Source organism: Rhinatrema bivittatum, chromosome 19 (genome assembly GCF_901001135.1).
Source record: "Rhinatrema bivittatum chromosome 19, aRhiBiv1.1, whole genome shotgun sequence".
Lineage (NCBI taxonomy): Eukaryota > Metazoa > Chordata > Amphibia > Gymnophiona > Rhinatrematidae > Rhinatrema > Rhinatrema bivittatum.
In genome coordinates this window covers 35,084,886-35,107,393 of record NC_042633.1, presented here as the reverse complement: position 1 = coordinate 35,107,393, position 22,508 = coordinate 35,084,886, and the positions used below count along the sequence as shown (strand labels likewise).

General features: G+C 44.6%; 1 protein-coding gene across 2 annotated transcripts in view; it reads right to left on the bottom strand.

Moving 5' to 3' along the window:
* LOC115080506 (diacylglycerol O-acyltransferase 1-like) overlaps nucleotides 1–22,508 on the bottom strand; it is a 129,954-nt gene that overhangs the window by 61,273 nt on the left and 46,173 nt on the right. For both annotated transcript variants that reach the window (XM_029584707.1, XM_029584706.1), the window contains exons 6-8: nucleotides 20,603–20,688; nucleotides 15,350–15,402; nucleotides 9,765–9,870 (exon numbers count right to left, since the gene is read on the bottom strand). In XM_029584707.1, the coding sequence (XP_029440567.1) occupies nucleotides 9,765–9,870; nucleotides 15,350–15,402; nucleotides 20,603–20,688 (245 nt within the window). The remainder of the gene's footprint in view (nucleotides 1–9,764; nucleotides 9,871–15,349; nucleotides 15,403–20,602; nucleotides 20,689–22,508) is intronic.

The window sequence follows — 22,508 nt, the reverse complement described above, 5'->3', positions numbered from 1 at the left end:
TTATTGAGATACTTTTATTTCGGTTTACTTCTTAACTGTGTTATGTATTTATCATATCGTGATGTCATTTATTCTTAGCTGCGCTTTCCTGTATTTTTCATTCTCCCTCTCCCTCTCTACCCCACTGTTTCATTTGGAAAGGCTTGCTTATAGAGCCATGTCTTTAAGGTTTTCTTAAAGGATTTGATATCACTCTGTAGTCTGAGTTCAGTGGGCATTGTGTTCCATAGAAAGGGCCCAGCCAGTGATAAAGCCCTTTCTCTTACTTGGGTTAGTTTTGCCGATTTTACTGTAGGGATTGTTAGTAGTGCCTTGTTAGCTGAACGAAGGTTCCTTTGTGGGACATGGACTTGTAGGGTTGTATTTAGCCAGTCGGCTTCTTTATCATATATTAATTTGTGTATGGTGCATAAGGCTTTGTACTTTATCCTGTATTCGATCGGTAACCAATGTAGTTCTGCTAAAGTTTCTGTTATATGGTCCCTTCTTTTTTTTCCTGTTAGTATTCTGGCTGCAGTATTTTGCAGTATTTGAAGTGGTCTTATTGATGAGCTGGGGAGTCCTAGTAAGAGTGCATTGCAGTAATCAGTACTGGAGAAAACAAGTGTTTGTAGAATTGTTCTGAAGTGGGCAGGTGTGAGTAATGGTTTCAATCTTTTAAGGATCATGAGTTTTGTGTAACCTTCCCTTACTTTTATGGATATGTGTTGTTTTAGATTGATTTCTGGATCCATTATTACTCCCAGATTTCTCACTTTTTCGGCTAGTTCTATTTTCTGGTTATTTCCTAGAGTTATTGGGGTTTTGACGATTTCAGTATGTCTTCTTTCAAGGTGTAGGAATTCTGTTTTATCAATGTTAATAACCAGTTCCATTTGGGTTAGTAGCTGTTTTATTATGTCAAGATACATGTTTGCTAGCCCTAGTGTTTTTTCAATTGTGTCATCTATTGGTAGAATTAACTGAATGTCATCAGCGTAAATGTAAATGCCAGTAGATGACATAGTGGCAGCATGTATATATTAAAGAGGGTGGCAGAGAGCTGAACCCTGGGGTACTCCGGTTTCGAGTTTAAGTTTTTTTGAAAGAGTGTTTTTTATCTGGACTTGGAAGAACCTATTGCTGAGGTAAAATAAAACAAGATATCAAAACATAAAATCATAAACACTTAAAAGGAAAGGTAAGAAAACAAATCCTGCTTGGTTTTTCCTTACTTTTGATACTTTAGATATTCAAACTACTATAAAAGAACAGAAAATTGGTCAACAATTATTCCATTTCTCTAAATTCCATCATTCCCTTTTTGGAGACTTAAAAATACAATTTATTTATATAACATCATCAATGTACGTGCTTACTTGAAACAGGTGTTCTCTGTAGACAGCAGGACAATTCAGCTACACAAGTTGGTGCCATCACTGGACGTGCTCCCCCAGAACTCAGAAAGACCTAGAAGTTTTTCTGAGCATGCATGGATATTCCTGCGCAGCCACTGCAGAACAAGTTTCCTCAGTCATTTCAAAATGGCTGAATTGTCCTGCTTTCCATGGAGAATGCAGAGTTGCTTATCTGTAACATATGTTCTCCAAGGACAGCAGCATGTCAGCCTTCACACATGGGCTGACATCATCCGATGGAGTTCGGAAAAGAAAACTTATATCAAAGTTTCTAGAACTTTGACTGTGCCTCATTGAGCATGCACATGCATGCTATTATGCCTTGCATCCATGTATTTTAGCATTAAAAAAAACAGGAAACCAACTCCACAGGGAGGTAGGAGGAATTCATGAGGATTGCCATCCTTCTATCCTTGGAGAACACCTGCTACAGGTAAGCAACTCTTCTTTCTCCGCTCTATCTTGTTGTGGCATTGTGTAAGCCTGCTACGAACATGATGATATGAAAGAAGCGAGTTATAAATTTAAATTAATAAATGGAATATGGTAATGTCTTATCATGCACACTCAATGATCCAATTATTGTACATGAGCTAAAACAATGTTTCCACCCATATAAATAAAGGAATGCCACATGCAAATGAGACTTTACCATGTGCATGTAGAATTGCCAACTGGCTCTATTTTTTTCAGAACAGGTTTATCTCAACCTGGTTTTACACCACTGCCTGAATGGACTTGTAGATCTGGTGTCTCTAAGAAAAGCAGAACCAGAAGTCTACACAGGCAGTGGGATAAAACCAGCAATGGATCAGCTTGTACTGAAAATCTAAAACCGGTTGGTAATCCTATGTGTACTGTAAATAGCATAGTATGCTCTTCTCCATACACTATTTAGTGAGCATTTGCTAAAGTCTAAAATGTAACACCTGCTTCAGACAAGATGTTATCTTTATTTGCATGGAAAATGTTGAAATCCCTTGTGCTTACAAGAAAATTATTCCTTACCTGCTAATTTTCGTTCCTGTAGTACCATGGATGAGCCCAGACGTGGACTGTCTCCTCCTTCCAGCAGATGGAGTCAAGAGCAAAAACTGAGAAGGCGGACCCTTAATAGTAAGAGCACCCTCTGTGTCCCCTCAGTATTAAGTATATCCAAGCAAGAAGCAAAAACAGTTTGGATGGATCTAAAAATGAACTTGAACTGCGAATGGAACAAACTACCAAACGCGTAGCAACTTGAAGAGTAAATCAACGAAAGAAACTTGCAGAATGAACTCCTAGTCAGAAAAACCCTCTGGGCATGACTAGAAAACAGTAGACAGACAAACTGCAATGTGCTTCCCAGAAAAAAAAACCCCAACATTCCAAGGGAGGGCGTCTGGACTAATCCATGGTACCAACAACACTTGCACTCTCAGTAAACAGCATCCATACAAGTGCAAGAAGTGAATAAATTCCTGGTTCAATTTTTAGAAATAATATTCTCTTTTATTTCGGCAACTCCTTATTTGTGATACAAGTTTTAAATGCAGGTCCCCCTGCATTTAAAGCTTGGGGGGGACCTGCATTTAAAGCTTGTATCACAAAGAAGGAGTTGCCGAAATAAAAGAGAATATTATTTCTAAAAAGTGAACCAGGAATTTATTTACTTCTTGCACTTGTATGGATGCTAATCCATGATACTACAGGAATGAAAATTAGCAGGTAAGGAATAATTTTCTTTTCCCTGTATGTATCAGGATCAGTCCAGACCGTGGGATGTACCAAAGGTTCCCTAAGTAGGGTGGGTCCCTGAAAGCCCAGCTCGGATTACCTGAGCACCAAAGGAACCAAAATCCTGAGTTTGAAGGTTCAAACAATAGTGACGAGCAAAGGTGTGCAGCAACTTCCAGGTCACCGCTCTGCAAATCTCCTGCGGCGACACCGCCTGGCTCTCTGCCCAGGAAGCTGCTTGAGCTCGAAGAGAGTACGCCTTAATGCCCACCGGAGGCTGTTGACCAGCACCAAGGTATGCGACTGATATAGCTTCCTTCAGCCAGCAGGCAATGGAGGTCTTCGAAGCCTTGTGGCTCTTCTTGGGACCATTACAGAGGACAAATAGATGGTCCGACAGGCGAAACTCATTAGTAACTTCCAGATAGCGCATGAGCACGCGCTTGACATCAAGCCGTCGCAGTTGTGTGGAATCCTCATCAGAAAAAGATGGGAGCTCCACCAATTGATTCAAATGAAAGGCAGAGACCACCTTCGGCAAAAAGGAAGGCACCGTGGTTAACGTTACTCCCGAATCCGTAATACGGAGAAAAGGCTCCCTGCACGACAGGGCTTGCAGCTCCGAGATCCGATGGGCAGAACAAATAGACAACAGGAACACCATCTTCAAAGTGAGGTCTTTTGAGAGTGGCTCTCTTTAAGGGTTCAAAAGGCGGACTGGAGCACCAAGTTTAAGCTCCAGGAGGGGCATAAAGTTCAAAACGGCAGCTTGACATGCTTCACTCCTCTAAGGAACCGAACAATATCTGGATGAGAAGAAAGCGGGGTGTCTACTAGATGCAAGAGAGCCCCGAGAGCTGCCACTTGAACCCTCAGTGAATTGAAAGCCAGTCCCATGTCGAGACCCCGTTGTAAGAAAGCCAGGACCTGGGCTATAGACGCCTGGCGCAGCGAGATATTCGTAGATACACACCAGGATTCAAAAACCTTCCAGACCCGGACATAGGCCACCGAGGTTGAAGTCTTCCGAGCCTTCAGGAGAGTAGAGATAACGCTTCAAGATACCCCCGCTTTCTTAGCCTGTGCCTTTCAAAAGCCAGGCCGCAAGTCAAAAGCGTTCTACCTGGTCAAAAAGTACGGGACCCTGTCGCAGGAGGTTTGGCAGGTGCCCCAGATGCAAAGGACAGTCCCACTGCCAGGTTGATCAAGTCCGCAAACCATGGACGACGCAGCCACTCCGGAGCCACCATGATGATGGGCCCCGGGTGTAATTTGATCCTCCGGAGTACCTTTCCCACCAGAGGCCAGGGTGAAAACACGTAGAGAAGGATGTTCCGTGGCCACGGCAAGGCTAGGGCATCCACGCCCTCTGCCCCCTTCGTCGACTGAAGAAGCGCGGAGCCTTCACGTTTCTTTGAGTGGCCATCAGATCTAGATGGGGACACCCCCACATCTTGAAGAGAAGTGAAGCTGCCATCTCAGACAGCTCCCATTCTCTGGGGTCGATGTGCTGACGACTCAAGAAGTCCGCTTGGACATTGTCCACTCCCTCAATGTGCGAGGCCGCCAGATGGGAGAGATGGATTTCCGCCCAAGAAAGGAGATTGTCCATTTCCAGTGACACATGATGACTCCTGGTCCCTCCTTGACGGTTGATATAAGCAACTGTTGATGCATTGTCCGAGAGTATGCGAACCGTTCGGCCTTGGACCTGTGGAAGGAACCGCTTGAGCGCCAGTCGGACTGCTCTCATCTCCAGACGGTTGATGGGCCAGGCAGTTTGTTCCAACGTCCACTGGCCCTGTGCCTGCCACACACCGCTCCCAAGCCGAAGAGACTGGCATCCGTGGTGATGACTATCCATTGTGGGATTTCCAAGTCCACCCCCTGCAGTAAGTGGTCCAGACTGAGCCACCACGAGAGACTGGCTCTGACTAACGGAGGAATCGGTAGCAGAGCCTGAAATTCTTGGGAGATCGGCTTCCAGCGGGAAAGCTAAGTTCTTTGTAAAGGTTGCATATGAGCAAAGGCCCACGGCACCACGTCTATCGTGGAGGCCATGGTACCCAGAAGCTGTAAATAGTCCCAGGCGGTGGGGAACAGGAGGAGCCGAAAACGTCATACCTGAGACTGACGAGAGAATGCTCACTCCACCCGGAGAGAGACCTTGCCCACCGTGGTATCGACGTGCGCCCCCAAGAAGTCGAGAGACTGTGATGGGGTGAGCTGGCTTTTGGCAAAATTTATCACCCAGCCTAGCGACTGAAGAAAGTGCATAACCTTGTCGATCACTTGCTGGCATAGGACGCTGGACTTCGCTTGGATGAGCCAGTCGTCGAGATAGGGGTGGACCAAGATTCCTTCCTTCCGCAGCGTCGCCGCTACAACCACCATAATCTTGGTGAAGGTTCGAGGTGCAGTTGCAAGGCCAAAGGGCAGGGCCTGAAATTGGTAGTACTGCCCCAAGATATTGAACTTCAGAAAGCGCTGATGTTCCTTCAGGATGGGAATATGAAGATAAGCTTCGGTCAAATCCAACAAGGCGAGGAACTCTCCTCTGCGTACCGCTGCTATCACCGAACGCAGGGTCTCCATCCGGAAGCGAGAAATCTGGAGAGCCTTGCTGATCATCTTGAGGTCTAGGATTGGCCGGAAGGATCCTTCCTTTTTGGGGACCACGAAGTAGACGGAATAGTGGCCGAGCCCGTATTTTGCTGGAGCACTTGAAGGATTGCCCCGAGGGTATGGAGACAGCCTCCCGCTTCCTGGACGGACCGCATGGTGAGAAAACAAACCGATGTTGAAGAGGCCGAGCAAATTCTAAAGTGTAACTGTATTGTAGAATACTCAAGACCCAGCGGTCCGAGGTGATTTCGGCCCACTCCCCAAGGAAGAGGGAGAAACATCCCCTTATTCTGGGAGTCAAAGAGTGGACCAGCAACACTTCATTGGGAGGATTTAGAGGATGCTCCTTGGGCAAGGTTATCTCGAGCGGGCCACCGCCCGCGAAAGGACTGAGACCAAGACTGCGACCTGGATGAAGGAGACTTGTGAGCAGGTGGTCTAAACTGACGAAAATGTTGCTGTCCTTGGAAACGGTTGCACATAAAACTGAAGACCATTGAACTTCAAGGGCGATCTTCCGGCAGCTTATGCACCTTATTTTTGCTTTGGGGGGGGTTCGGGAGGTGGGGGAAGGTAAGGGATTCGTTTTATACGGTCGGGGTGGGTTTAGGGGTTTTTTTGGTGTGCCGGTTTTCCCCGCCCTCCCCCTCCCCCGATTTACGATTTTTCACGATAAATCAGGGGAATTTCTATTGTATCGCGACTCTTAACGATTTATGACGATTTAAAATATATCTGACGATTGTTTTAAATCGTCAAAAAACGATTCACATCCCTACTATTAAAGGTCCGCCTTCTCAGTTTTTGCTCTGACTCCATCTGCTGGAAGGAGGAGACAAAGGAAAATTAGTTCTTACCTGTTAATTTTCGTTCCTGTAGTACCACGGATCAGTCCAGACAGTGGGTTGAGCCTCCTTTCCAGCAGGTGGAGACAGACTAAAACTGAAAGGCTATCCTATATGAGGCCAGAGCCTACCCTGTAGCCCTTCAGTATAACCATTGTCAAAGCAGAAAACAACAAAACCAGAATAGGATCAAGCAAGTAACCATAAAGCTCAATGGAGCAACTGTAGAACAATGTAAGAAACATGGTATGACTAACCGCTCTTGCATATACTTGGTACTTGAACATCCAAGGCTTCCGGTGTAATTGCTCAGTATTCTTGCAAAAAATGAAGTATCAAAATCTGTGAATCTGCAAGAACAAGCTTTGAGAGGACAGAAAAGAAAGTCAAACAGGGAAGGGCATCTAGACTGATCCGTGGTACTACAGGAACGAAAATTAACAGGTAAGAACTAATTTTCCTTTCCCTGTACGTACCCGGATCAGTCCAGACAGTGGGATGTACCAAAGCTTCCCTATCCCGGGTGGGACCGAGACAGTCCCACTCAAAGCACTTGCCGCCCAAAAAAGCCAAAAAACCAGAGCCTGTACATCCAGAAGGTAGTATCAAGCAAAAGTATGAAGGGACGTCCAGGTGGCGCCCTGCAAAACTCATGCGTGGAGACCGATTGACTCTCCGCCCAGGAAGTAGCTTGAGAACGTAACGAATGAGCCTTTAGGCCCTCCGGAACCACCCGACCTTGGTAAAGAGAGGCCAAGGAAATGGCCTCCTTCAACCACCACGCAATAGTGGTCTTAGAAGCCGGTTTGCCCTGATTGGGAGCACTCCAGCAAACAAAGAGGTGGTCTGAGACCCAAAAGTCATTGGTGACTTGGAGATACCTGAGTAGAACTTGTTTGGCATCCAGTTTGCGAAGATCGCCGCCGGATGAGGACAAAGCCGAAGAAAAATGAGCCCCTGGATTTCCCAGGGGGGGGAAAGGGGGCGAGGGGAGACCAGGGACCACGTCCTGGGAGGCCTCAGAGCTCAAATCGGGAGGTAAAGCAAAAGTCCGGCTCCCCAGCCCCAGGCAGCTCCAAAATGGGAGCTGCAGAAAAATCCAAAATGGCCACCATTCCTGGGCTTTGACGACCGGGAACGGCCTGGCCATGCACTGGGGAATCAATCCCCGGGTTGGATTTGCCTGCCCTGCCGGGGAGGGACCTTCCTCACCCAGCAGGCAGGCTGAGCAGAGCCCACAGGCAAGGCAGGCTGCTGGCCGCGGCATCCGCACTGAAGAGGAACCGCAGCTGAAGAAAAAAAAAGTAAAAATAGCCTTGATTGACAGCCCGCCGGCAGAAGTGAAGCAGGGGAGAGAAACCTGCTGACTCCTGCCTGTCTGGCTGCCGGTTCAAATCCCAGGCAAGTAAAAAATTTAAAAAATTGCCAATAAATTGTATTGCTGTTCCTTTTTAAAGTGTGATCTTTTTTTTTTTTCCCAAACACAGACTGAGCACAGCAATGGAGCTCTAAATTCCCTAGGCAGCCAGAGGGGGGAGAGACGAAAACTGGACCACCAGCTTCAGTCCCCACACCTGGAAGCACTCACGGACTCAGGCTATGCTCTGCACAAGGGGCGAAGCCCCCCTGAGTCTGGCAAGAGCCAGGAGACGGGACAGTCTCCTGCACAAAAGAAAAGCTAAACTCCCTTTCTAGTATTTATTTATTTGTTTTTTTTACAGGAAGAAAACCAAACTAGATCCCTAAGGAAGAAGTACTTGCTTGATCCAAGAAGAAAGGAAGAAAAAGAAGGCTGACTAGCCTAGATCAGGAGACCGAAGAGTGAGCTGTTGCACCTGCTGGAGACAGACAAATACTGGAGGGTTACAGGATAGGCTCTGTCCTCATATAGGATATCCTTTCAGTTTTAGTCTGTCTCCACCTGCTGGAAAGGAGGCTCAACCCACTGTCTGGACTGATCCGGGTACGTACAGGGAACCCAGGTCTGGACTGATCCGGGTACGTACAGGGAACAGTCCTTTCGCTTTGAGTCAGTCAGCACAGACAATTGGAGGGGACAGCATGTCCAATACTCTACCCATCCTACACCTAAGTTGCATGCTCTGATCCCCACTCCTGCTCCCCCACCCCGCAAATACGATGAAGTGCTCAGAAGCCCCAACATCTGACCACCCACCCACCCCGCCCCTCACCCTCACCCACACACACACACACACAATAATGCCAGCAGGGGCTTGCCCAATAGCCCTAGTTCAAAGATCTGATGGCCCCCTCCCTCCCCCCAATTTCTCAGACCAAAGATCAAGTAGCCCCCCATCACGTCCAATGTAGGCCAAAGACAACTGGGGCCAGAAAGAGCGAGCCTCTCTTCTGAAACTGGTCCTGCATTCATTTGTCCCTTTCAGTTTGGGCTGGTTAACATAAGTGGTTTCCAGAGGCAGGCAGTGTGCATGTGATATGTTACTGGGTTTACATACATAGACCTAGACTACTACTCTGTACATTCTCTGGAGGCTAAAATATTTGGCATAGCAAGTACTTGTTTTTGTGTGCACCTTACATTTTTATGAATGGACATGCTAAACATTTTTTAGCATACGTTTTATTACATGGGATGCTTTGTGCTGTTTCTTTTCCCCAGTAAGTGGATCCCTCCAAGACTTCTATGGCTGTGGACAACTCTTAGGAGGTATTTTAATTTTATTTATTTATTTAGAGATTTTTATATACCGCGGCACGTACAGCACATCACCTCGGTTTACAGCAAACAATAATTCAGCAACAGGCTTTACAATAAGATATTAAACGGAGCAGGACATGCAGCAAGCTTAACAATCAACTTAGCAACTAGTACCATTTTTTTTTTAAAACTCAAATAGGTATCATTGACTTGTATGTAACACGATATACCGGAAGTTTGATCTAAATATGGGCCAACATACGGTGGCAAGTTTTTCTAGGGAGTAAGAGCCGGACAGGGTGGGGGTAGGTGGGGGGGGAAGAGGTGAGAGGTTAACAATGAAGTGAGAGGTATAGATTCAGTACATTCTCACACTCCCAATGAGTGTTCTTTTCAGACTCCAAGCATGAGAGCTGAAATATTCTTTTTCTGCTCTTGAAAAAGAGGTCCTCTACTGGCCCTGAACTATGCTGATAATATAAAGAAAAAATGTTCCCTCACCTGGAGTAATGGCTTTCACATAATAAATCATAGCAGCTGGAATTGCAATCAGCAAAGCCAAATGTATATACTGCAGCACTGTACCAGCAGTTTCCGCACTGTAGCTCTGCAAGATCACAATATGCAACATAAGTGAGAAAAATCATTCTGAATCTGCATACAGCACACTGCTATGTTGAGTTATCTGTAAACCGAGATGATGTTCCCAACATATCTCGGTATATAAAATACTTTAAATAAATAAATAAATAAATATTAGGAGCTACCACCCAGGAAAAAGATCTAGGCATCATAGTGGATAATACTTTAAAATCGTCTGCTCAGTGTGCTGCAGCAGTCAAAAAAGCAAATAGAATGTTAGGAATTATTAAGAAGGGAATGGTTAATAGAATGGAAAATGTCATAATGCCTCTATATCGCTCCATGGTGAGACCACACCTTGAATACTGTGTACAATTCTGGTCGCCGCAGCTCAAAAAAGATATAGTTGCGATGGAGAAGGTACAGAGAAGGGCAATCAAAATGATAAAGGAGATGGAACAGCTTCCCTATGAGGAAAGGCTGAAGAAGTTAGGGCTGTTCAGCTTGGAGAAGAGATAGCTGAGGGGGGATATGGTAGAGGTGTTTAAAATCATGAGAGGTCTTGAACAAGTAGATGTGACTTGGTTATTTTCACTTTCGAATAATAGAAGGCCTAGGGGGCATTCCATGAAGTTAGCAAGTAGCACATTTAAGACTAATCGGAGAAAATTCTTTTTCACTCAACGCACAATAAAGCTCTGGAATTTGTTGCCAGAGGATGTGGTTAGTGTAGTTAGTGTAGCTGGGTTCAAAAAAGGTTCAGATAATTTATTGGAGGAGAAGTCCATTAACGGTTATTAATCAAGTTTACTTAGAGAATAGCCACTGCTATTAATTGCATCAGTAGCATGGGATCTTCTTAGTGTTTGGGTAATTGCCAGGTTCTTGTGGCCTGGTTTTGGCCTCTGTTGGAAACAGGATGCTGGGCTTGATGGACCCTTGGTCTGACCCAGCAAGGCAATTTCTTATGTTTGTGTGCACCACAAAGTAAACCTTTTCCATTTTGAAGAATAACTCTTTCATGTTGAAGGTTTACGTGAAGCTATAAGCACTTGAGAGACATTGGTTGAAAGCTTGAGTGGTTGTAAAATCAAGCTTTCAACATCCATGCTGTCAGTGATAGGGACTGAAGGTTGGGATGGTGCAACCGACCCTGATCCTGAGTTATGAGAGTGGGAGCTACACCCAGATGAATTGGTTCTCTGATCGAGAGGTCTAGAAGTATGGGAAACCATACTTGTCGAGGCCAATACAGGCTATGAGTATCATGGACCCCTTGTCCTGTTGTAGCTTCACTAGAGTTTTAGTTATGAGCGGTATTGGAGGATACGTGTATAGAAGCCCTGAGTTCCAAGGGCGAGAAAGGCGTCCTTGGCTGGCTGGTGTTTCTGTCTGTGCAGAGCGCAGAACTTGTCCACTTTGTGATTCACACGTGATGCAAAGAGGTCTATTGTTGGTTGCCCCTAACGCTGAAATATCCCGGTCACTACTAAGGGATCCAGGGACCACTCGTGTGGTTGGAACTGACGACTGAGGCTAGATAAGTTGCTCGTAGAAACATGGAATGTGTCAAGGCCCAGTCCCAAATCTGTGCGGCTTCTTGACAAAGGAGATACGAGCCTGTACCTCCCTGTTTGTTCAGGTACAACATGGCTACTGTGTTGTCCGTTTGAATCAGAACAGTCTTGTGTGAAAGGCAGTCCTTGAACGCATGTAGCGCATAACGTATAGCTCGAAGTTCCAGGAAATTGATTTGAAAGGTCGCTTCGAGTTTTGTCCAAGTACCTTGGGTCTGGAGATTGTCTATGTGAGCTCCCCAACCTAAGGTGAATGCATCTGTAGTTAAAGTTATCTGTGGGACTGGTTGTTGGAAGGGCAGGCCCTTGCGCAAATTGTCCTTGTTTGCCCACCAAAGTAGAGATGAACATAGCTGGTGAGTGACTTGAATTGGAGAGGACACTGGTTGAATGGCTTGGATCCATTGTGATCTTAATGTCTATTGGATTATTCTCATGACTAGTCATGCCATAGGAGTGACATGAACTGTTGAGGCCATGTGGAAGAAAGGCTTTTGAGAGGATGGTGTTCAATTCTGCTCTGATGAATTGAAGCAGGTGAGACGGTATGAGATGGGGACTTTTGATAATTGATGAGAAACCCCATGGAGTGAAGTAGAGTAATTGTTCGGTTGAGAGAAGTTAGTGCTCCTTGTTGAGATTGACTTCTGATGAGCCAGTCGTCTAGATAGGGGAAGACGTGGACACTTTCCTTGTGTAAGTGTGCTGCTATTACTGCCAGGCATTTTGTGAATACTCTGGGAGCTGAGGCTAGTCCAAATGTAGTACTCTGTACTGGAAACGCTGATGACCCACCAGGAAACGCAGATATTTGCAATGAGGATGGAAGATTAGAATATGAGCGTAAGCGTCCTGTAGGTCCAGAGAACATTAGAACAAAGCCAATCTCCTGTTTGAAGAAGTGGAAGCATGGTGCCTAGAGAAACCATCCTGAACTTTTCTTTCTTCAGAAATTTGTTGAGATTTCTGAGGTCTAGGATGGGACGTAGGCCTCCGGTTTTCTTTGGAATGAGGAAATAATGGGAATAGAATCCTCTGCTCTGCGGAGTCTGGGGCACCGCCTCTACGGCTCTGGCCCTCAGAAGGGTGGATAATTCTGCTTGTAGATGAATTATGTGATTTTCGCTTAATGGAAGAGGTTTTGGAGGAGAATCTCTTGGAATTGAGACAAAATTGAGTTGGTAACCTTGAGATATTATTGAGAGCACCCATTGGTCTGTTGTTATCTGTACCCAATGGTTGTAAAAGGAGGAAACTCGGCCTCCTAATGGTAGAACCGGTTGTGGGTTGTGGAGATGGCTTTGGTCTCTGGTGATGGCCTCAAAAGCCTGCAGCCGGTCCCGTCTGCGGTGGAGGTTGAGACCTAGCAGCTCTAGGTTGTCTGGGCTGAGATCTTTGCTGTGGACGAGAAGATCTGCCCCTTGATGCTGGAGGGTAATAACGCCTCTGCCTGTAGAAAGGCCTTCGAGATTCCTTCCTTGGAGGACGGCGAGATGATGATGCAGTAGAATCTTGCGGAACTGACAACAGTTGGCGCAAGGTTTCTGTATGTTCCTTCAACTGGGCCACAGTATCCTGCACCTTTGAGCCAAAGAGGTTGTCCCCTACACATGGCAAATCAACCAGTTTTTCCTGGACCTCAGGCCTGAGGTCCGAGGCCTTCAACCATGCCCAGCGACATGCACTTATTCCTGAGGCCGCTACTCTGGAAGCAGTTTCAAAATTGTCGTAAGCGGCTCGGACTTCGTGCTTTCCAGCTTCAAGCCCATATTAATGAGGGCGAAACGAAGAATTCTTTGTTGGAAGTAGAAACTATGCTTTTTAAATACTCCTTTCAGTAATGGAGCCAATTCTGTGCTTCGATGCCTTTTTGCTTTCATGCTATGTAGTGGTTTCTTCTGTGCTGAGATTCTTCAGTGCCAATTTCTCTCTACCATGGCTCTTCAGCGCCATAGTTTCTGCACTGTGCTTGAATCTTGTAATGGAATTAATTAGCTTGAGTCTGACTACTCTGACTAAGGATGTAATCAGAAGCTAGGCCTTTATGGACTCAGAGTTCTCATACATCACATGACTACAAGTGTGAGAATAGAAGAAGTAAACATCAGATTTGCAAGCTCCATGGGGAGGGAATTTCTTAACCTGGACTGTGCTTTGGGAAAATTGTATGCATTTAAAAACATAAGAACATAAGAAATTGCCATACTGGGTCAGACCAAGGGTCCATCAAGCCCAGCATCCTGTTTCCAACAGGGGCCAATCCAGGTTACAATACCTGGCAATTACCCAAACACTAAGAAGATCCCATGCTACTGATGCAATTAATAGTAGTTGCTATTTTCTAAGTCAACTTGAACTTATCCAAACCTTTTTTAAACCCAGCTACACTAACTGCCCTAACCACATCCTCTAGCAACAAATTCCAGAGCTTAATTGTGCGTTGAGTGAAAAAGAATTTTCTCCGATTAATTTTAAATGTGCTACATGCTAACTTCATGGAGTGCCCCCTAGTCCTTCTGTTAGCCGAAAGAGTAAATAACCAATTCACATCTACCTGTTCTAGACCTCTCATGATCTTAAACACCTCTATCATATCCCCGCTCAGCCGTCTCTTCTCCAAGCTGAACAGCCTCTTTAGCCTTTCCTCATAGGGGAGCTGTTCCATCCCCTTTATCATTCTGGTCGCCCTTCTCTGTACCTTCTCCATCGCAATTATATCTTTTTTAAGATGTGGCGACCAGAATTGTACACAGTATTCAAGGTGCGGTCTCACCATGGAGCAATACAGAGGCGTTATGACATCCTCTGTTTTATTTTCCATTCCCTTCTTAATTCCTAACATTCTGATTGCTTTTTTGATCGCCACAGCACACTGGGCTGACGATTTCAATGTAATATCCACTATGATGCCTAGATCGCTTTCCTGGGTGTTAACTCCTAAGATAGAACCTAACGTGTAAATACAATACCTTGACACCAAAGTTTCTTGTTGTTTTTTTTCTTTTTCGCAATGTTTCTTCTGTGTGGGATTTTTTTTTCTATCCATTGATGTTGATCATAGATGTTTTTTTTACCTTGATGCTTTATACTACCTCGTTCTGATGACCTTTGAGGTATCGGAATGTCAGCACCTTGGAGATATTCTGCCACAGGGGCCACAATTGGCACTGTCATGATCCAGTCCGAGGCATCATAGACATAGGCTATGGAAAAATGCTATTGCCATTTTGTGCGGGCACCTTTCACGTGATTTGAAATGGTTTCTGTCTTTTTTTTTTTTTTACTTTATCAAGTTTTCAGACAGAAGATCTTTCTTTTCTTTTTTTAAATTTTCGACATGAAAAAATTTCAATGACAAGAGAGTAAATTTCGACCATTTGTGATGTGGGTGAAAAAAAATGAGGGAGAGGCATGTGGCAACAGCACGCATATTCAGAAATTGCAGTTAAACTTTCTTAGCTAAGAAAGAGAGAAGACGTCACCATCTTCTGTGGCTGTATTATGATGCTTGTTCTTGGAAAACTGGCCAGCCAGATTTAGGCCTGCTTTTGCTACAGCCAGGATTTATCTAGCAAGTTAATAGCTAACACTAAAGTCTCCTTTCTTAGCCCATCTTAAGCCCACCCCCAGGCCTGTACAGAATATGATGCTAAATTAAGCCACCTAGTGAAAATGAAATGGCTAAATTTAGCTAGTTAGACCAGTCAGATTTCAAGAGCTTTAATCTAGAATATTGACCTCTTTATTTACTAATTCTTTGCTGAACCCAGTGCAACAGCAATGAGTCAGTACAATAACATTGGCTCTGATCCAGCTCTTAATAAAATCCAAAACCAAAGCACGGTGTCCAACACAAAGTTTTGCCTTAGTTTCATAGCTAGTTTGGTTGAAAGACCAGAGGTCCATGGAATAGAATTCTTTACATACCTGTGTCTTGAGTTTTTCTAAGTACAGTGCAGGAAATACAGAGAGATTCATACCTATGGAGAGAAGGTGAAAAAGGACAAATTGTGAGCATCAGATGAAGGAGAAGTCCATCAAAGGCTGCTTCCCCACAGAGCTGTAGACTGAAGCTTCAGAAAGAAGAGGGACCATCATGATCTGCTTACATAATTCACCTATCAAAGTATTGTAGCAAAACATACTGGCATCCATTACTGAGTGTGACAAACACACCAAGCCAATCACATACTACTATAACTTCACATATAGCTTTAAGGTACAAAAGAACATACAAAATTGCCATACTGGGTCAAACCAAGGGTCCATCAAGCCCAACATCTTCTTTCCAACAGTGCCCAATACAGGCTACAAGTACCTGGCAAGTATCCCATGCTACTGATGCTAATAATAGCAGTGGCCATTTTCTAAGTCATCTTGATTAATAGCAGGTAATGGACTTCTCCTCCAAGAACTTATCCAAACCTTTTTAAACCCAGCTACACTAACTGCACTAACCACATCCTCTGGCAACAAATTTGAGCGTTTAATTGGTTATTTACTCTTTCAGCTAATAGAAGGACTAGGGTGCACTCTATGAAGTTAGCCAGTAGCACATTTATAACTAATCAAAGAAAATTCTTTTTCACTCAATGCACAATTCACATCTAGCCATTCTAGACCTCTCACGATTTTAAAGATCTCTGTCATATCTCCCCCTCAGCCGTCTCTTCTCCAAGCTGAACAGCCCTAACCTCTTCAGCCTTTCCTCATAGGGGAGCTTTTCCATTCCCCTTATCATTTTGGTCACCCTTTTCTGTACTTTCTCCAGTGCAACTATATCTTTTTTGAGATGTGGTGCCCAGAATTGTACACAGTATTCAAGGTGTGGTTTCACTATGGAGTGATACAGATGCATTATAACATCCTCCGTTTTATTCACCATTCCCTTCCTAATAATTCTTAACATTCTGTTTGCTATTTTGACTGCCGCAGCACATTGAGCTGACGATTTTAATGTATTATCCACTATGATGGCTAGATCTTTTTCCTGGGTGGTAACTCCTAATATGGAACCTAACATTGTGTAACTTCAGCATGTGTTATTTTTCCCTATATGCAGCACCTTGCACTTGTCCACATTAAATTTCATCTGCCATATGGATGCCCAATCTTCCAGTCTCACAAGATTCTCCTGCAATTTACCACAATCCACTTGTGATTTAACTACTCTGAATAATTTTGTATCATCTGCAAATTTGATTACCTCACTCGTCGTATTCTTTTCCAGATCATTTATATATATACAAGCCGTTAAGCCCGTAACAACGGGCTACATTAAAATTTTTTTTTTGGTCCATTTCCTTTCCACTCCCTCCCCCCACCACTCTCTCTCTCTCTCACCTCCCCCCACACCTCCCTCTCTCTCTCCTCCCCCCCTCCCTCCCTCTCACCTCCCCCCACCTCCCTCTCTCTCTTCCCTCCCCCCACCTCCCTCTCTCTCTCCTCCCTCCCTCCTCCCTCTCTCCCCTCCCACCCCCCACCTCCCCACCTCACTCTCTCCCCACCTCACTCTCCCCCTCCCCTTCCACTCTCTCCCCCTCCCCCTCCCCTCCCCTCCCACTCTCTCCTCTCCCTCCCCTCCCACCTCACTCTCTCCCCCCTCCCCTCCCACTCTCTCCCTCCCCTCCCCTCCCACCTCACTCGCTCCCACCTCCCCTCAGCTCACTCTCCTCCCAGCTCATCCACAACCGGCAGACAGGGGGTGTCCCTCCCGCGCGCGCGCCGCCGCCATTACTGCTCCTCCCTGCCTCTCGCACGCTGCCGCCGCTACTGCTCCTCCCTGCCTCTCTCTCTCGTACGCGCGCGCGTCGCCGCCACTATTGCTCCTCCCTGCCTCTCGCGCGCATGCGTCGCCGCCGCGGCTACTGCTCGTCGTCGCCGCCACCGCCGCCGGTCCTGCTCGCTGCCGCTGCCGGTCCTGCTCCTAAGGAGCAGGCGCCATTTTTTTCCCGACACGCTGCGCTCTGGCCGATGTGCGCGCATGCGCAGTAGAGCTGCTCTCTACTGCGCATTTGCGGCACGTCGGTCAAGCTTCGTTTATTAGTATAGATTGAAAAGCACTGGTCCAAGTACAGATCCCTGAGGCACTGTTTAGTTTACCCTTTTCCACTGAGAAAATTGACCATTTAATCCTACTCTCTTCCTGTCTTTTAACCAGTTTGTAATCCACGAAACGACATCGCCTCCTTTCCCATAACTTTTTAGTTTTCATAGAAGCCTCTCATGAGGGACTTTGTCAAACGCCTTCTGAAAATCAAAATTCACTACATCACTGGGTCACCTTTGCCCACATGTTTATTAGCCCCTTCAAAAAAGTGAAGATTTTATCGCAACAAAAAGCTAAAACTTTATGTTGCGATAGACGGTATCCCGACCATTGTACATATGTTTCAGAGTTTGTATCTTATTGCAGTTAATCGTGTTTATGATTGTCTCTATAAAAGTTCTTTATCAACCTGTTCCAATGTATCTCGCCCCTGAGGCGACTGTTCAGTTCCATGTAAACCGGTGCGATATGTATTGTATACAGGAACATCGGTATATAAAAATAAAAAATAAATAAATAAATAAATAAATAAATAAATAAATAAATAAATATTTGTGAGGCAGGACTTGCCTTGGGTAAATCTATGCTGACTGTGTTCCATTAAACCATGTCTTTCTATATGTTCTGTGATTTTGATCGTTAGAATACTTTCCACTATTTTTCCCGGCACTGAAGTCAGGCTCACCAGTCTATAGTTTCCCAGATCACCCCTGGAGCCCTTTTTAAATATTGGCGTTACATTGGACACCCTCTCGTCTTCAGGTACAATGGATGATTTTAACTAATAGATCTGAAATTTCATTTTTTAGTTCCTTCAGAACCCTGGGATCCATACCATCCGGTCCAGGTGATTTGCTATTCTTTAGTTTGTCAATCTGGCCTACTACATCTTCCAGGTTCACAGTGATTTGGTTCAGTTCATCTGATTCATCACCCTTGAAAACTATCTCTGGAACCAGTATCTCCCCAACATCCTAAGAACATAAGAAATTGCCATGCTGGATCAGACCAAGGGTCCATCAAGCCCAGCATCCTGTTTCCAATAGAGGCCAAACCAGGCCACAAGAACCTGGCAATTACCCAAACACTAAGAAGATCCCATGCTACTGATGCATCCATCTTCTTCCATCTATACCTTCTCCATCCTCATTAGTAAACACAGAAGCAAAGAATTAATTTAGTCTTTCTGCAATGGCTTTATCTTCCCTAAGAGCCCCTTTAACCCCTCAGTCATAAGAACGTAAGAAATTGCCATGCTGGATCAGACCAAGGGTCCATCAAGCCCAGCATCCTGTTTCCAACAGAGGCCAAACCAGGCCACAAGAACCTGGCAATTACCCAAACACCAAGACGACCCCATGCTACTGATGCAATTAATAGCAGTGGCTATTCCCTAAGTAAACTTGATTAAGAGGCTATTTTGCCAAAAAAAAAATCCTTCAAAAATTTGAAGAAGGATCCATCTGAAGAAAATAGGAAAAAGCATAAGCATTGTCAAGTTAAGTGTAAAACATTGATAAGGCAGGCTAAGAGAGAATTTGAAATGAAGTTGGCCGTAGAGGCAAAAACTCATAATAAAAACTTTTCTAAATATATCCGAAGCAAGAAACCTGTGAGGGAGTTGGTTGGACTCTTAGCAAGTAGCACATTTAAGACTAATCGGAGAAAATTCTTTTTCACTCAACGCACAATAAAGCTCTGGAATTTGTTGCCAGAGGATGTGGTTAGTACAGTTAGTATAGCTGGGTTCAAAAAAGGTTTTGATAAGTTTTTGGAGGAGAGGTCCATTAACTGCTATGTCACCTCACCTTTTAACTATGCCGGTAAACTGGCTGCCTTCCACCTTTCTTAATGCATGGAATACATCTGGTAGGCACGTCTTAAGATTTTTAAACAACATTCACACCTGTTGTACACTTTTAACCTTTGCAGCTGCACATTTTAGTTTTTTTGTATTTTCCTCATTTTATCAATGTTTCCCTTTTGAAAATTTAGTGTTAGAGCTGTAGATTTACATATTATCCCCCTTCCAATTATTAGTTCAAATTTGATCATGTTATGATCACTATTGTCAAGTGGCCCCACCACTGTTACCTCTGTCACTAAATCCTATATTCCACTAAGAATTACATCTAAAATAGCTCCCTCTCTCATTGGTTCCTGAACCAAATGCTCCATGAAGCAGTCGTCGTACCAATCAGATTAATCAAGCTCTTTATAAAATTCATCCAAGCAACATAAAAACATTTCATAGTTTTTCTCCTCAGTCTGTCTATTGTAGGACTATGGCTTTTTAAACTTCTTTTCTTAATACAGCACAGTAGAAAACCTCCTTATGGCAGCTTCTCATAATCAGCAGGGATGTAAGTTTGCAGGATGTCCCAATTTCAAAATGCCAAGATATTACATTTAGTATTTTGAAGAAAAACTTTCTATTTTCAAACATTTTAATGCAGTGCCCTTAGATGGAAGAAGCTAATACTGCCCCCCCCCCCCCCAGAGTGAAGATGAAGAGCTCTGTATAAATCTAAAATGCAGGAATATTAGCATTACTGTATACTGTACAATGCAGATTCTGGAAAAGCTACATCCATCATTTCAACATATACATTTTAGAATGCAGTAGATGGGATCGGTGGCAGGGTAAGGTTGGGGAGGCAACATGTGTAGCTTTGCATTTTCAAAACTATGCATATTGTTTCACAGGGAACAAAGTACTCACAGGAAAAGCAAGTGGAAATCTCTGTCGGTACTTTTTCCCTAGGGAGTTTTTAAAAGGAAAATATACACATAGCGTTCCCTTTGAAAACTAGTATAAACTCCGCAAATAAAAGTACCCACAGACTTTGCAACTACCTACATAGTTTTGAAAACTTCCTCCTTAAAAATAAACTGCAGCCTCAAGAAGCACTGTGGAGTACATAAAAATACTTTGTTGACACCTTGAGAGCTTTTTTATGAGAATGTTGTAATTAAATCTGTAAGTGGACATGAGCAGCATCTGCAGTCTTTCTTCACTAAAATCAATGGAAAAGAAACGGAGGTTTGAAGCCAGCAATGTGATGTTGTTGGAGTGTAGTTAACCCGCACTTTCTTTGATACACAGTTACACATACATGTCATTTACTTACCAATCATCAGGTACAGGGCTGGGAAGTTGTATGGGTCTTGTAGAAGGTGGGCGACTATCTGATGAGGGTCCACAAGGAGTCCGTACCTGGAGAAGACATAAAAAGAGGGGATAATGGGAATTCCAGGGTGGGATAACTCTTCCGAGTTCTGGCATTGTGGGAAAAAAAATGAAACAAATAGAATGAGAGAAATAGAATGAGAGAAAAGAGAAGGAAACAAGAACAAAAAGAAGAGTAAATGAACAAAATTATCTAAATAACCATTAACATTTCCAAATTTAAAAACATGGGTGAAGGAAGATGGTGAGGTGAGACAGAACATTGAAGAAAGAGATAGAAATTTCCAGAAGATGGAAAAGTACAATCATTATGATGTTAAAGGGTAGTGTAAAACAGAGACATTCTAAAGAACAGAAAGAAGAAATAGTAGAAGTAAGGAAGAAACAAGCTGAGAAGGGCAGGAGACCAACACCACAACCATTACAGGTTTGGTGTGTGTGTGAAAATATTGAAAGGAAAGAAAAAAGAAGAAATTTTTGAAGTGTAGAAAGGAGAAAGCCAAGTCTCAAAGACAGCAAGTAATGACAAATTAAAAGGAAAAAAAAAGGTTGAGAAAGGCAGCTGACTTGATGCACTAGATGTGAACATTACAGAGAGTAAAGAAAGAAATGGCAATAGGCACTTTCGAAGAAGAATAAACAAAAACAAAATTAGAAGGATGGTATAAGGAGGGATGATTCGGATCTCAGACCTGGAATAAGAGGTGGAGAGCTGAGATGGATACATTGTAAGAAAAGAAAGGAATGAGGTAAAAAAAAACCCCCAGAAATAAAATATCAAGAGATAATGAAATACAGATGCTACTTGCTTTCTGTATATTTGTAGAGATTTATCGCCTTTGACGCTAATACTAAAAAAAAGATGAGCTCCCTAAGTTTAGTTACCTATGTTAGGTGCCTATTTTTAGATGAATTCAGGAGCCGGTTTTCAGTAGAAAATTACAATAAGGAAACATTTCCTTACCTGTTAATTTTCTTTCCATTAGTCCTGCTATACCAGTCCAGCCCTTACAAGTGGGTTATGGCCCCCTACCAGCAGATGGAGGCAAACTATACAGATTCCTATTGTGAAATCACAGCCATTAAGAGATGGTGCTAGCAGCAGAGCTCCAATATCCTTCTGACACGCTTCAAATCAGACCCCCATCAATGCAAGAACATGTTGCGGTCCCAGTCGCAGGCTTTGCGACCGGGCCCTTACCTTCTCCTTCGGGGCTTCAGTTCCGGGATCCGCGGCTTGGGCCGCCACTTCCAGGCCCGGGAGACCGGCAGCGTTCGGTGTGCTCGGTCAGGCCTGCTGTGCCTGCTTTGCGGCGGCGTCTCCACGAGGGAGACGCCGCCGAGCCTCTAAGCTCAACCCCTCCCCTCCTAGGCGCGCGCACGACGCAGCCCAATTTAAAGGGCTTTTCCCGCCGGACCGCCCCTTAGAGTGACGTCAGACGCCGGCAAGTACTTAAGGCCGGCGTCTGCTTCACTCAAACGCCTTGCAACAAGGTTACCTGCTGGTACCTAGTTGCTGTGTGCTGCTGGCTTTGCCGGTTCTTCTCCTTGTCTTCTGGACCCGTTGTGCTTCGTTTCAGCTCCGGTTCCGCAGTTCCAGTTCCGGATCTTCATCGTCTGTTCCAGTTCTCACTTCAGTTCCAATTCCGGATCTTCATCTTCAGTTCCTGTCCCGAACCTCTTCTCCTGTTCCTGGTATTGCCTCTCTGGTTCTGACTCCTGCCTGCCTCCGACTCTCCGTGCCTGCCGCCCGCCTCGACCTTGGACCGTCTCCTTCAGCTCGTATCCTCGCCTAAGTCCCAGCAGCCCGGGTCCTCACGGGTTCCTCCTGGGGGGACCTCGGGTCT